Source organism: Echiichthys vipera (assembly GCF_963691815.1).
Source record: "Echiichthys vipera genome assembly, chromosome: 15".
Lineage (NCBI taxonomy): Eukaryota > Metazoa > Chordata > Actinopteri > Perciformes > Trachinidae > Echiichthys > Echiichthys vipera.
The window spans coordinates 7,802,073-7,818,149 of NC_139840.1; the positions used below are offsets into that span (position 1 = coordinate 7,802,073).

The 16,077-nt window shown below is 41.9% G+C and overlaps 1 protein-coding gene across 4 annotated transcripts in view; it reads left to right on the forward strand.

Annotated features, from left to right (window-relative positions):
• gnal2 (guanine nucleotide binding protein (G protein), alpha activating activity polypeptide, olfactory type 2) overlaps positions 1-16,077 on the forward strand; it is a gene marked incomplete at its 5' end in the record, with an annotated part of 55,342 nt that overhangs the window by 19,394 nt on the left and 19,871 nt on the right. For all 4 annotated transcript variants that reach the window (XM_083928939.1, XM_083928940.1, XM_083928941.1 and 1 more), the window contains one exon: positions 1,059-1,156. In XM_083928939.1, the coding sequence (XP_083785065.1) occupies positions 1,059-1,156 (98 nt within the window). The remainder of the gene's footprint in view (positions 1-1,058; positions 1,157-16,077) is intronic.

Genomic DNA, 16,077 nt, shown 5'->3' on the forward strand with positions numbered 1-16,077 from the left:
TTCCTTAAAGAGAGTTAGAGGTGAAAATGTATATTTATATCAATGAATGTCAGTGCATAACGTACGTAGTTGGAGCCTGTATCTTGTCTGTTTGATCCGTATACAAAAGAACAAACATGTTCATGTAACTATTTCTTGAAAAAAACAACAGTTTCTATCCGCTAGCATGTTTGTGCAGTGTCTCTGGCTACATCGTAGGTTGCTAGATAGGGTCTGTGAGCGCAGGTTTTAATATACTTCCCCATACAGGCTTAATCGTATAGTACCATATCTAGCAAGAAGACTCTGGTCGCTCTTCCTGGCTGTTGTTTACCAGGAAAAAGTGACAGCACATGCTTGTAGACAGGTTTTTTCACTTTAGGTAGAGTAAGGCTAGCCGTTTCCTCTTGTTCCAGTCTCTATGCTAAGCTAGGCTAAACACATACCTACTCTAGCTCCATATGTATTGTACAAACATGAAAATCCTGTTAAGAAAACAAATAAGCGTTCCCTTAATGTTGAACTATGCCTTTAAGTAAATACTAATACTTGTTGAATAAGATATTCTACTACTCTCTTTGCTCCTACTAATGAACGGCAGTCCTTGGCACCCAGCTGCATTTGACTACAGTTCAGTGACCAAAAGTAGAAGATAGTGGTTGTGCTGGGCATAGTGTGTATGCACTATATGTATTGTCTCTAACTGTAAATGTAATACTTGGTGTGGATGAGAAACTGTGTATGACCAATTGGTTCTTGTTACAGTTGGTGGAAAATCTGAAGTAAACTGCTGTCAATGTACCCAAAATATTCACGATTATCCTTATAAAGAAAATTCACCACAATGAACTTATTGTTAGTGTTTTAATCGCTTTTTGATTATTGTTCCATCCCTATGTGTAGCTCACCAAAAGTTTTTTTTCATAAAGTGAGTTTAGTGTGCTTCAACAGTGTCAGTATCAGTGAATTCAAAGCCTCTATCCTTCCCATCCCGACATTTGAATTTAAGTCTTTTTCTTGTCCAGGCTACGTTATTAGAAGTTGTCTGTTTCTTAATATATTTTCTTTCTTTCCCTCAGGAGTTCTTCGATCATGCAAAGAAGCTGTGGGACGACGAAGGAGTGAAGGCATGCTTTGAGAGGTCCAATGAGTACCAGCTCATCGACTGTGCACAATAGTGAGTCCAAACATTAAAAGGCATTTTGTGGTGTGATTTTTGAGCTTTGGATATTTGCTAGCTTACAAAAGATTGCTTATATATATCATGAAATCCGTTATTTATGCAGCTATAGTATAGTGAGAACAAAACCAATGAGCCTCTTTGTTTTACAGCCTGTTAACTATTGTCACATCCCTGCTCTGTCTGTCCCCTTTCATGTTTGAGGTGAACGCTGTGCGTTGATGCTGGTGTCATGGCATATATGGATATGGCTGAGATATGTTTACTCTGGGTGTGGCAAGGAAAGCAGCAGTTGTATACGTCCTTTGGAAATTTATACATCTATCTCCTCATGTCAGCATGTTTGACATCTCACCATGGCAATATGCAAAGCCTTGTCTGCCAGTATTAAAATGCCCAATTCATAGTTGTATTGATATAATATTTGTCTGTAAACACTGTAGTTACTGTTGGGATTTCTCATTTTAGCGTCCTTGATGGTAAAACCTACATGTGGATTTGATAGACTAAATGTCGTTGTCTTTAAGGCTGGACAAAAGCTATGTGGGTCATGATTTGATTTTGGCTACAATCTGCATCGAGCTATCCAAGTACAATTGCAGTCCTGATACTGTAGTTAGGTAATACTGATAACTGCTGTGTGGCAAGGTGCAGAAAGGGATGCCTCCTTGCACGGTGCCCCAGATTGTTTGGAAGGCTCCTACTTTACCTTGGGCCACTATAGGGTTCTGGTTGTACATAGTGGAGGGCCCCTGTCTTGCCTGTAAAAGGAAGTTTGGATATGCAAAGTGACTCACTGATTACAGTGCTCTCCTTCTGCTTCCTCTCTGACTCACCTCTAGATTCACATGTAAATATGAGGACATGTACATGGTACAGACTCAGGAGTGCGGCCCGCTGGCTGTTGTCCCCTCCCGTCCCAAAGGTTGCCTCCCTTTATCTCACAGGGTTCGGTCAAAGGCTCACTTTATCAGCGACTGCAGATATTGTCTTGTCGTCAGCAATCTGAGTGCCAGCGTTACATGGATGCACTGTTGAGATGTTTTAAAGATGGTAAAGCACATAGAAAAACAGCATCTTCACTCTCTTTCTGAATATGTTCCGTTCCTTGAACATAAATTTGACTTCGGGTCAAGTTTTCCCCTAGTTGCCCTGCCTGAAAGCAGCTTCCATAGAAAGGAGAGAGATAGTCAGGTGATGGTTGGAGAGTCACATGAATCTGTAAGGTGGAGCTGTTACAGTCCAAAGCCTGTGTTTGTCTTTGCCGCTCTGAGTCAGTTTGTTTCTGTGTGCAGTACGACAATATGTAAGAAAGCATCTTGTGTTTATTTTTAATCCCTACTCCAAAATCATAATCCTATGGTATCATTAACATTTAAAAACTTTTTTTCTTGATGGCCTTCTTACAACTATGTAAATGCTGTGGTCTTCGGTCTGAACGTTATAATCAGAAAGAATATATTGTAACTGAGATCACCGAGGCTTGCAGCTAGCTGAAGCACTGAAAATACAGCTGTCCTGTGAGTAACATGAGTAAACATTAACAGAGTGAAATGAAGACTGTGACTAATCTGGTGCATTTATGGGGTTTGAACTCAGTTGCTATAATTTCTGTCCATATCTTGAAAGAAGCCAGTATTTATTTTTATTTATTTTTGCATAGAAGTTGTGATACATCTACTCTTCCAAATCCAAAATACTGCCAAATGACTTATGCTTGATTGTTAAGTTTAAGTCTTCCCTGTTTCCAACCTCTTCCTCCTTCAGTATCATTCATTTTTTGATTGCTTCCCTCTCCTGCCCTTCCTGCTGTCCCACCTGTCACCGCCTCTCTGGCTGTTACGTTGCTGTTCCTGATTGGTTAACAGCTGGTGAGCAGTTGTGTGTTTGGCCAATGCATTTTCATCAAGCTCACAAATGTATTTTACTGGGGTGTAGAGGATATAAAAGTGGTTTAGTGTACAAAAGTACAAACTGCGATTTCAGTTTTGAGGTGGTTAATCGTCTTGCATTCCTGGCGTGGTGGCTCTTACTTTTATCTGTCAGCAGTTTTTTTGTTTTTCCTAGTGTGTTTCCTTGTCTATAGAAACTTAGATGCATCACACTGTGTCTGATTTAATGCTGTGGATTTACTTCAAACCATTGAAATATTGAAATTAAATAAATCTACTTCAATAACCAACACAATTTTTGGAACAAGCAAAACATTTTCACATTTTTTTCCCCAGTGTGTTTGATTGATGTCTGGAATTTGTCAGACTGCTCGGCCTCTCACTTTTACTTCCTCTCTCAGTTTTAACCTCCGTATGAACTATGTGGACGGAGGGCATTCATAGATACTCTGTCCTACATGGCAGCAGACCTGTCTGTGTGTAAAGGCCCACACACGCCTATTGTTGTTATGACCACTAAACTACACTAACTGTTCTCAGCGACTATCCTGGAAGCAGTGAAACACTGGCAGACGGCTTCAGCAGCCAACTGGGTTGAAAGGAATGGAGCAGAGGTCATAACTTTGGACTCGGGCTGTATTTAAACTTTATATTGTTTGGGTAATGTCTGTGTTGTTTTGGCTGTTCCTCTAAATTCAAGACTATAAGGGCTCTGTCTCTTAGCTTGTCCCTTCTTCTCGGTGCTAGATACTTTTGAGCTTCACACCGACCCAGACCGCTCTTATAATCTTATAGTCAGTCCAGGAAGCTTTCATTTCATCTTCTACCTTTGTCCTGTACACCTGCTCTCTCTTATCTTTTTTTTACTTCCACAGATTTGCGTTTGCGTTATAGGGTATGACTTGGATCAAGTGTAGGAAATTAAAAACATATCTGGGGGGGCATATATATTCCGAAATCCCTGAGGGAATTGTTTTAGGGGGATTCTGAGATTTCTTGAGGCATTTTTGCCCTTTACCCCCTTATTATCTGACACTGTTTGGATCACAAATGTGATAAGAGTGCTTTCAGTCACTCTTGACGCTAAATAAAAGAGGAAGTTGGCCGAGATGTGGCTGTTTGTGGGAGGAACAGATTGGCAGGCTGCAACCTTACATGCTAACAGTCAAACACAATAGATATATTGTCATAACGCCACCAAACAAAATCACAGCGGAAGAAAATTGGGTTAGATAATAATAAAAACCAATAAACCCAAGGGTGCTTGACATATGAAGGCAGATATAGCCATATGTGGTATGGAGACTTTGTGAAGGCAGATTATATACCTCTGCCATCTCGTCTGTGTTGTCCTTCACAGACCTTGCCACACTGGCAGATATTTTTCCAGCAGGCCTAACGCCGTACGGCCAATTGGACAGAGGCACAGGAAATAAGTATGGGCCGATGGCGAGCGCTTGTTATGCCAAAGAGCATGTCCATATCGATGCTTGTGGAATCCTGTCACCCATTGATCCGCCCTCTGCATTGCACATTTATACGTTTTAAGAGCACAGATATGTGTCTGCCAGTTGATTGATTATGAGCTATTTTCAGCAGCGGCAGGCTGGTTCCATTGCAATGCCTTGGATGTGTCAACGGCAAAATCTAACACTTTTTCACACGCAATTCTGAACTCCCAGGCCTCCTGCTGTGTTATTTATGTTTTCTGTGGCGAGTGTTTGTTGCAGTCCGCCAGAAATATGGCCCTTTTTAAGACCTGGCATTAACATGCGTCTTGGGTGAGCCAATCAGAACGCTGGTTATCTGGAGCTCTGGGTGTGGTGTTTTTTTTTTTTTAGGTTCATAAAATGTACCTTAAATACCAAACATGTCACACACCTCCGTCAGCATACTTTTTTAAATTAGTCATCTCTAGTTTCTCTAATAATGTTTGATTTATGAGATTTATGAGATTTTGATTGAATAAGAATTGAAATGTATACATACATACACACAACACAACAATAACAAAGAATCGTTTTCATTAAAATATGAATTTATTACGTGTTTGTTTGCACACAGAGCAGATTACCAAAGACGCATGTCAATGCCAGGTCTGAACACGGCCTATGACACAATTCATGACATAATTTATACACAAAGGTATTTTTTTTACTGTAGTGGATGATTGTTAAATGCTATCTCGGTTGGTATGGAGCACTCACTGTGTAGGTGTGTTCAGTGGCTGGGAAGCCAGGCTGCAGCAGCAGGGACTGAGCCAGAGGAGAACTGCCCTGAATGGAGCTGGGCGTCTGGGAAAGTAACTGAAGAAATTAGGTTATAAAACTGCCATCCATCCATCCATCCATCCAACCTTCCTTCCACCCATTGTCAACGGCTTGTCCCTAACGGGGTCGCGGGGGGCTGGTGCCGATCCCAGCTGACACTGGGCGTGAGATGGGGTACACCCTGGACAGGACGCCAGTCTATCGCAGGGCACATAGAGACAAACTGAGACAGACAACCATTCACACTCACCTTCACACCTACGGGCAATTTAGAGTCATCATCATCATTATCCTAACACATGCATGTATTCGGACTGTGGGAGGAAGCCGGAGAACACCCACGCAGACACGGGGAGAACATGCAAACTCCACACAGAAGGGACCCAGTCGGGATTCAAACAAGGAACCCTCTTGCTGTGAGGGGACAGTGCTGGGGTTTATTCCTAATCTGAGCAGGGCTCTTAAGTTTTGAAGACAGGCAAGACTGACATTCTATAGTTGTCGCACCCCATCATTTAATTAAATTCATCAATTAATCAACAAAATGGTTGATTATTTGATATAGAAATAATTGCTAGTTGCAGCTCTACTTACTCTACCTACTCAGTGTTAGTCATACTTTTGTATGTCCCTGAGTTTTCAAACCAAATTATCATCCCTGTACAGTTATTAATCCCCATAATCCCATCTAGAGTTTATGGTAATCCCACCACACACACCAGTAAATAGACACATTGCAAAACATACAGGAAGACGAGACGTGGCCCTGACTTTTTGGCACCATCGCCATTGATTCTAATGAAATATCAAATACAAGGGGAAAAGACCAACTACTGACCAACTACTGAGGAAAAGTGGGCGCTTTCCAGTGTGGATTGGAAAATGGGTGTCTTCATCATGACACACATGGGAAAGATGTTAATCACTACATGTCTGGATGTAGCTGCAACTGAAATAGTTTCAATGTTTTGACATGCAAAACCTCTGGTAAATCTAAACTTTTTGGACTTGTTGAACTTATCTGAAGTCTGAAATATATGTTGTTGTTTTTTTTTTTTTAAATGATCATCTTGTCATCTTAACCCTTTAAAATCCCAAACATTTAATGAAAAAACAGAAGAGCTGCATCTAATGGTTATTATTATTACTGATTGATCTACTGATTATTTCTCAATTAATAGATAGATAGAAGTCATAATAAATGACTCATGGGACTAATGAAATCATAGTCGACTAAGCGACTAAGAGGGGGCGGTCATTTCCACTCCAAAAAAAAAAATGAGTCCAGTGGTTTGCTTAACAAAATAACATTCATCATGAATGTTTAAATTCACATTCACATATCATGATGTTATGTGGTGTGTTGCTGGTCCAGGGTACAGCTGGGATGGGACAGATCTCTGGGCTCCCAGAGATGGGACTGTGGATGGATATATCCGAGGCTGGGTCTGGTTCTTGGCCTAGGCTGGGGCTGGGGCTGGGGTGTAGTGCTGGTCACGGGACTCTGTCACCAGCCTGGGGGGCACTGACACAGTCATCTGGGGCGGTAAAGTGCTAAGAATGGCCGGCATTGTGAGCCAGCCCCGGCCCCTTAAGGGCCTACAGAAACAGAGGGGCTACGCTTTGCAAACAGTAGATCTCCTCAATAAGGAGCCTCTTCTGTTCACGGAAGAGCCCGAGAGAGCGATATTTATACACCAGCTGTATGTCACTACTGCTTTTTCCTGCCACCAATAAGTTGCTTCGTTTCTTTATGTTTTAGCTGCTTTGATGTTACACAGTTTAATACCAACAGATGAGGCTGATTGTGACATCCGTCTGAACTGATGTGTGTGCGCGTGCATATTTCAATGTAATAAGTTATTTCAGATCGGTTATCAGGTTATTTTTAACACACAAGAAATTGATTTCTCTCTGCTGGGATGTTTGTCTCACTGCACCCAGAGCAGCATTTTAAATTGTGTTAAATCGTCATTGACTGTATTAAGTTTTGCATAGTTTGAGAAAGAAAGCTGAAGTCACAGTTTGAATTCATGCATCTGAAAAAGCACGAGGCAGAGAGACTCACTTTGACTATCACAGTCACAGACGCAGAAGACTCCATCCCTGTTAACAGCTAAACTTAACAGAAAGGCAGTGATGGCCAGGTATGAAGTTAGAGAAAGAAGTGGAGAAATATGAGCTTTTCAATAGTTATTTTTTTCAGCATTTATTATTTATTTTTGCCATGAATGTTTACATCTATTTTATTCGTGTCCTTGTGTGTTTTAGTTAGTGAGTGCTTTAGTCACTTCAAGTAAAAATAAACTCTTAAAAAAAGCCAGGTTGCTTTTTTAGTTTATGAAATCTTTTCATATTTTACTAGTAAATTATGTTTTTTTTGTTTTTTTTTAGCATTTTAACAAGTTTACAACAGCAAAATTCAATTGACACCAATCAGAAAAAATAATAAATACTTCTTTGTAAAAAAGAATCATAAAATGCCTTAATCCAGATTAACAAAAACCTTTGTGTCGCTTTCTAAAATCAGATGACCTGCTGTCAGATGACTGAGGAATAATCAAAGAGGGCACTATGGAAGTGTGTGTCTGTGTGTCTGTGTGTGTGTGTGTGTGTGTGTGAGAGGGATTTCTGAGGAAAAGGGAGGAGTGTTTTTAGCTGAACTGTAGAATCTGATCTACTGGAAGCTCAGTGGGACTCCATCTACACAAACCACTGTCCTTAAGGTTGTTAGAGCCCCCTGTGGGACTCTCTCTCTCTCTCTCTTTCTCTCTTTCTCTCTTTCTCGCTTGCTCTCGCTCTTGCAGTCTATCTGTTCAGTCCTCTCTTGAGGCCAGAATGCGACAGCAGAGAGGATGTTGCAGAACACATGTTCCCTATATGAGGCCTTTTCCAAAGTGTGTGTGTAAACCCAACATTTAACATCTTTAACAGTAGGGCCTGAAATTTAGTGTTTACTGTAATTGTTAATGGATTTTTCTATCCATTAGGTGAGGTTTTAAAGTACTCTGGATGTTGTTTGAGGTTTCAAGTTGTAGATGTCAGTTTTTAGAAAGCTCTCAGCTTACCTGGGAATTTGGAGACAGTAATAGGCCTTGACACACCAGGTCGTCCACAAGCATCTGTCGCCTAGTTCTTGCAGTTGCACTGTTGCACAGTTGCACTTGATGGCTGCTTTTCGGCCGATTGACCGTGTTGAATTGGCGGCGGAGAGACATCACTTTCATTGGCTGTTCAGTTTACATAAATTAGTGCTCAATAAGAGAAATGGAAGTAAGGAAAGCTGGCTAACTAGCATCTTGAGCCATCCTGTCAGTCTTTCAGTTTTCAGTGACAGATACAGACCGCCGCCACACGCTGGACACAGAAGAGAGAGTACATACTAGTTGGCTGTTGACTGTAGTCTTTTTTATCATCTTAGAAGCAACTTTTTGGCCCAGACACTGGTGATATGAGGGGACCGCGACGAACAGTTCAGCCACTGGTTCTTTGATGATTGGTTTGGTGTGTCTGGGCCTTAAGACAGCCTAAAGCTGACCAGCATAGCATGCTACATGTCACAAGATTAGCTACGCTGTCAGTGTATTTTTATTTTGTTCCTAGAGACCAGAGGCTCTGAGGGCCTGTGTTTAGTTTAGCAATAAGTTGGATCACATTTGAAAGCAGGCATTGCTCAACTGAAAAACAATACACACATATACACATATAGTATATTTAACATCTAAATTCTATCAAAATGTATGTACAGTTTTGCCTCTTTTAACATGTTGAGTAATATCTATAAAGAGTAAAATTATGTTATTAGTTTTGTCTCTCTGAATGTGTTTACCAATTAACTCCCTCATTCCTATGCTTATCAATGTCTTATAAGTTATTGCAGCAATTTTAGGGTTGATGCCATTTGTTACAAAGATTTGGTGCTAAATTTAACAATTTTTAACACTCCAGAATTTACTAAAAATTGTCAAAAACACCTAAAAAATTCCACATCCTCATATAGATCTTGAGGAACACCATAGCAAAATCCTTGCTGTGATCTGATATAAAAAACATTTGGCATTTGAAAACTGCAAGAATTGTATTTTTTGGCGATTGAAAGCTACAGAAATGAGGATGTGATTATAGACCATTTCACAGTTGTAAACATTAATTTAACAGGTCTATCCTAGAGGTCACAATGGGTCATTTTATACAGTGAGGTCAACAACATCATCATACATAAATTCAATTGGGCTTATTGGATCCACAAGTGTCTCAGTTTTCCAGTCATACAATTTATGCAATTCCAAGAGTGTTTAGTGACCCCAGTATGCAGAAATATTGAAATACACCATTTAAGAATAAGCCAAAATAACACATTTTACTGCATGACAAGAACTGCCTGGTCTCTACACCAGTCACTCAGTCCCTCCATCTTTTGCTTAGGCTTTCTCTGTGAAGTAACGCTGCCTTCAAGAGTGGTCAGAAATGTCGTGTTCATAACAACGATCTGTCTCCTTGTGCTACATTAGGGGGTTAAAGAACACAACACTCCCACCACCGGACAACTTTGTGGCAATTTGCCGGATCCAGCTGAGTGTGTGTGAATGCCTTAGGGCATTTAGTTTCAAATGACACCCGTAGAGTACTGCAGGAGTGGGCCCAAAAACCTGGGACTGAGTTAGCATGTTTCAAAGTCAGTGGGGTTTTTTGTTAAATAATGCATGTGGTTAACACAGGTTTAACAGATTTTAACATTTTGTTTTACAAAATAATATACTTCAGTAAATACCCAACTGGTAAAGCTAGCTAATAAAAAGGAGGTTGTAAACTAATGGCTAAATGAGACTACAAATGTCATCACGCTAGACAAGCAAGATCAGTTGGAAGCTAGTGGGTTGTGTCATTTGTTTAAAGCCGAAGTCCAAGATTAGCTTTTTACTTCAGATGATTGCATTTACGCTTCATCGCATAAACCTTATCTTGCTGAACAAAACACGTAAAGTCCTTTGCACACCAAGTCTGTATTTTGCGTCCAAAATTATTGCAATTTTAAAAATACACACAACCTCATGTCGTGTCAATCATGTTTACACGTGTTAAAGTTTTCAGAAAAGTTTTTTCCCAGAGCCGTCAAAAAGCCGTTGGGCTATGCAAACGTCATCCTCCAAACCATCTGATAAACTGATGACTGAATGACTTTGTCTCCCTTCACAAAGCACTTTACGAGAAAGAGATGCAGAATTTAAAACATTAACCACATTATAGCCTACCTTCAACAGGTCAGATAGTTGTTTTGAATTAGACGAAAATGAGAAGAGCGATAAAATAGAGGAGAGTGACAGTGGATAGAGATCAAGAGGGAGGACAGCTCAGCCGCTTTAGGTAGCCGCGGTGCCACCTACAACCCACGGGCAGAGTGGAGAGGAAACGAGAGAGAAAGAGCGAGCAACAAAGCAACAGCATTCTGTCTCGTATTGCGAATTTTCGCAAGGAAAAAAAACAAAAACGCATCCGACTCAGTGTGCAAGGTTTACCGATTTATTTCTCTCTCCGTGTAACGGATTTTAAAAATGCATGAAAAAAAAATAGACTCAACGTGCTAATACCTTGAGCACCAAACCTTTGTTCGCCACAGAGCTTATTTTCTGCAATAATCAAAAAGCCAATGGAAAAATCTCATGGCCTTTTTGTCGAGGGAGACCAGGGTTATGCTAACTTCCGGATCGGCCTACAAAAATACGTCATCCCTGCAGAACTCTATATCTTCACTCTAGCCTTATATCGGAGCTCTTTAAAACTGTATGTCGGCTGGGCCTGCTGGCAGGTTGTTGGGACATTATGAGGTTAGAATGAACAGTGCTGCAGAGAGAAATGGGAATTTAAGTTCCACTTAAAGAAGGGGAATTGTATCCATAAATAGATTCTTATTTTTGGTTTAAAATGTGCGTCCATTTTAAGGGACAGACAGAGACACAGAGCGAGGCTGGTGAATGGCGGATATCTGCGGGTCTGTTACTGTATGCTACACATGCGTACAGTACACACCGACACACACACACACACACACACACACACACACCGAGATACACCGACACACACACCTTTCTCATACTCTCACTCTCTCTCTCTCTCACACACACACACACACACACACACACACACACACACACACACACACACACACACCTGCTGTTGACCAGGAGTGTAAAGGCACAGACTGCTGGAGGACAGCAGTGGCGCTGCAGGTTCCTTGCACAGAGATTGTGGAATGGTCGTCCATAGACACACACACCCCCCCCTCCTCCTCCTCTTCCTCATCTCTCCCTCTCTCTCTTCACTGTGCCCCCCCCCCCTCTGTCGCTCCCTTTTCTCCCCCTCCCCTTCCACCCCAACCCCCCACCCCCCTTAGAGCTTATGTAAACTAGCTGTGGAGCCAGGGCAAGCTGAGGCTATTTTTAGCAGCAGCACTGCAGAGCAGAAACTGGCTGAGGGTCACGTGTGCGCAGCCGAATCAAAGGGAGTATCCCGGCAATGCGCTGTAAACAAAGGGAAGGTCAGTTGCAGAAGGTGAGACACAAAACGCCTCTGTGTTGGTTTTGTGTGTGTGAGCGACTACGCAATGCCTGGCCATACTTTCTCGTCCTGACATTAAACAAATCACCACAAGTGTATGAATGCACCCATATGCTTTTCTGCTCACTCTGTCTAACCCCTTCTCCACACACATGCATACAGCTACTAGAGACTAGAAAGAGGGGGGGGGGCTGGATTGATCAAAGCGGGGTTTGACACGCGAGGAGACATTTTGCTGTCTAATCATGACAGGGGCTCCCAGCTTCACAGTCTCTCCCTGTTGCTCCCGAGCCGGCCTGTCAGAGTGAGCAGCAGCCGACTTGGAGACATGCAAAATCCATCAGAAGGCACATGACCATGTGTGTTTAGCATTGACATTGGCATGTTTTGTATCACATGGGGGCTTTCAAACCCTCAGCGCCTGCTCAGAGTTTGGCCTGGTTGTGTGCTGTAGCTCAGGTTATGTAGCCTGCAGGCCTGGCTAGCAGTGAGGCTAGCAGTTAGCAGTGTCCAGCCACACCCAGGCAAAAGGTCTCCCTTCACCTCGGTAAATAGTCAACTTTCACCTCCTGTGGAATGTGGTCGGGGGGGTGGGGGTGGGGGGGCACAGAGCTATTTATAGAAACCTTTTATATTTTTCTTTCACAGGGAGTTTGTTTGCCTAGACAGTTTGAGCTGTTAGCTGTGTCATCAGGCCAGGCTGAAGGAAGTAGCTCGGAGGCTAACTTAAGTAAACATTTGGGTCCAGCACAAGCCATGGTTGGGCGGTTTGGATGTATCATCTATTGTTGCAGGCATTCTAATACTTATATTCTGCAGCTTTTCCATTCTGACCAGATAGATAAGGAGCCCATCTTAAAGTGTCCCGACAAAACAAAATGCTGTCAAGTACGGTTATCAATAGTGTCAACATTTTCATACGTTTCAATACCACGTGTTACAAGATCTACAGTGTTACAGTACAAGAGCTACTTTTTATAGTATTGAAAGTACCAAAGCTATAATAATGTCCTGAATACTATTTCTCGAGTTGAGTGGTACTAAGAAAACAGCAATTATTATATAATATTTGGATATTTGTTGGAAAGTGGTGATTTGCTCCTGCTGCGCACCTAACCCCAGATTGAGAGGAGGAGCCAAACGTGAATGTAAATAACAGCAAAACGCAGTCAAGACTCTCACACTGAGCTGAAATGGAAACACTGTGCTGCAGGAAGTCTTTCGGTTTAATTAAAGGTTTTTTTTGTTTTTTTTTAAGATTTTCTGTTACTCTACAGTTTTCAACATAAATATTTGGATCTTAAAGACCACATACCTACCCAACGAAGCACTATGCGAATAGTTGAATATTCTGGTCCAAACCTAAAATCTGCAATCAATCAATCAACCCAAGGCTTCACAGATATGCCGTGGAAACTAGACAAATCTGCCAATCTCATATTTAATTTTTTCTGGCGGATACGTTGGTACTATATTGCCCATTCCTTGAATAAAATGTTTTTTAAGAAATGCATTTTAGTGTAGCATGTAGCTGTAATTGGAGAAAGCTTGTGACCCATCCTTCAATTTTTTCCACTGAGCAAGCTCCACCGTTTCATGGCTCTGATTGGTTGTTGGTCCATCCAAGAGACATTTTTCACAGCAGACATTTGCCAAAGCAAGAAAAGCACAGGTGGAATTAATAACAATAATGATGGCTGCGGTCCAATTAGGAAGCCGGTACCAGTATTGTGCATGCTCGCTAGAGAACAGTAACCATTGTGTCAGAAGAGAAGATTTAAACAATGTTTTCTTGGAGCTATAGGATTCAGAAATGAATAGGAAGTGTAGAGGCCACAGCTTTGAATGACTTCAGCCCATCTGCACCCACAGGACATCACTAGTTTCTCAGACTGCTCTGGTTTGATCTTGGTCCATTCTTATTGGATAACTGAATCAGCGTCAACACATTCATGAACACACTTCAACACAAAATCACCAGGATCGCAATTATACAAGCAATAATCAGAGCCACAAAGCAAATTAATTTCTCTTAAAATCAGTGTATTGCACAATGAGCTACACAATGAGCGCATCATAAAATGTCTTTTAAATAATTTCCCAAAAGGTCCAAATAATGTTTTCCAACAGAAACAGTCCAAAGATAAATCTAAATCACTTTTGATGCTGATGAGAGGTTTGGTCACTGCAGAGTGAGCTTTTAGTCCAAATCGCCTTGAACGACAAGTCACTGTGTGCTGAGACAGATCCTTGCCCTGTTCAGCACTGAACTGGTGAGCAACTCCAGCTGCAGCGTTTAACTGTTTCCCCATTGAGTCTTTGCATAATCCTGTTCTCCATCTCTATCGTTGACGACCGGCCTGTTTTAGGGACTTAAATCAATCTGTGTCCGTAAAGTTTCGATATTTTTTAAATCACAGACTTGGAACGCCCAACCTCTCTTGCAATGATGTGAGGGTCATTCCTTTGACCTTCATCTAGACAACCTGCTGTCAGAGGATTTCAGTCACCTTAGAGCAGCTTATCATCTTGCAATGTAACCAGGAGAGCTGCCAAATAAATAGGGTGTGTCCAACAATTAAGTAAATTATCACCAGGTGCGCGACAGGGTGGTGTGGTGGTTAGCACTGTCGCCTCACAGCGAGAGGGTTCCTGATTCAAATCCCGGCTGGGGCCCTTCTGTGTGGAGTTGCATGTTCTCCCTGTGTCTGCGTGGGTTCTCTCTGGGTTCTCCGTCTTCCTCTTACAGTCTAAAGACATGTATGTGTTAGGTAAATGGATGACTCCAAATTGCCCGTAGGTGTGAATGTGTGTGAATGGTTGTCTGTCTTTATGTGCCCTGTGGTAGACTGACGTTCTGTCCAGGGTGTACCCCGCCTCACGCCAGATGTCAGCTGGGATCGGCTCCAGCTACCCCGCGACCCCAATAGGAACAAGCGGTTGAAGATGAATGAATGAATGAATGAATCACCAGGTGCCAGATTAACTCCAATAACTGTGAGGGATCTGAAAGTGTTCTCTAATTTTGCTCGCTGTTTTTTTCACAAAATAAAGGTGTGTGTGTGTGTGTGTGTGTGTGTGTGTGTGTGTGTGTGTGTGTGTGTGTGTGTGTGTGTGTGTGTGTGTGTGTGTGTGTGTGTGTGTGTGTGTGTGTGTGTGTGTGTGTGTGTGTGTGTGTGTGTGTGTGTGTGTGTGTGTGTGTGTGTGTGTGTGTGTGTGTGTGTGTGTGTGTGTGTGTGTGTGTGTGTGTGTGTGTGTGTGTGTGTGTGTGTGTGTGTGTGTGTGTGTGTGTGTGTGTGTGTGTGTGTGTGTGTGTGTGTGCTAGTGGGAGGTTCCAGACTAAAACACATTTGCGATAAGTCTGGTAATGCCAAGCTAGCAGAGATGAAACAAGGGGGAAGAAAATCAACTGTTTGTTTGTGTTCAGTGACATTTTCTGTATTAGTAGTGTATGCAGGTCATGGAGAAAGAGGGGAAAAAAAACCCGCTTTTTGTGTACGAAGGACTTTTTTTTCTTTTTGCTGTGGTATCAAAAGAGGTATTGAGTGTTATTTTTATACTAGTATTGTATCGAAGTTTAAAATTCTGGTACCGTGACAACATTAATGTCAAGGGAACATCCAGTTCCTCTTCATATGCCTTTGTTGGTCTTCAGAGTGATACTGTACTCTGAAACAATATTTATTTAGAAATTTAATTACAGTCCACACCTATTGTGTTGTTACAGCTGCTACAGGTTAAACAAAGGCGCAATGTACCTAAATGTCCCTTTGTGTCCTTTGCTACTTGCTAATTTCTCTTTCTGTGTCTGCTGGAGCATAAACACACAAACAAATGTATGAATCCATCAATTGAAAAATGTATCTGTAACTATTTTGGTGATGTAGAAAAACATTTATTTATCCAAAAAAAAAAAAAAAAGCCCATTTCCATGTCCTATCCTCTAGGGGCGCGCTCACACTATCCTCCCGGACCGAGACCCGGACTTTAGGGTACTTGTCCCCCCTCCCTCTCCCCCCCGCGCCCCAGCCCCGTTTGTACTCACACTACCAGGGCCTCGGCCAATACTTCTTGCTGTCCATACGCCTTCAAGCCGTAACACGTCACACGCATTGATCGCGTGTGTGTGGCTTTGTTTACAAATCTTTCCATAGACCTCGGAGTTTTTGTGCGTCTTGTCGACTGTTTTTGAATATTTTCA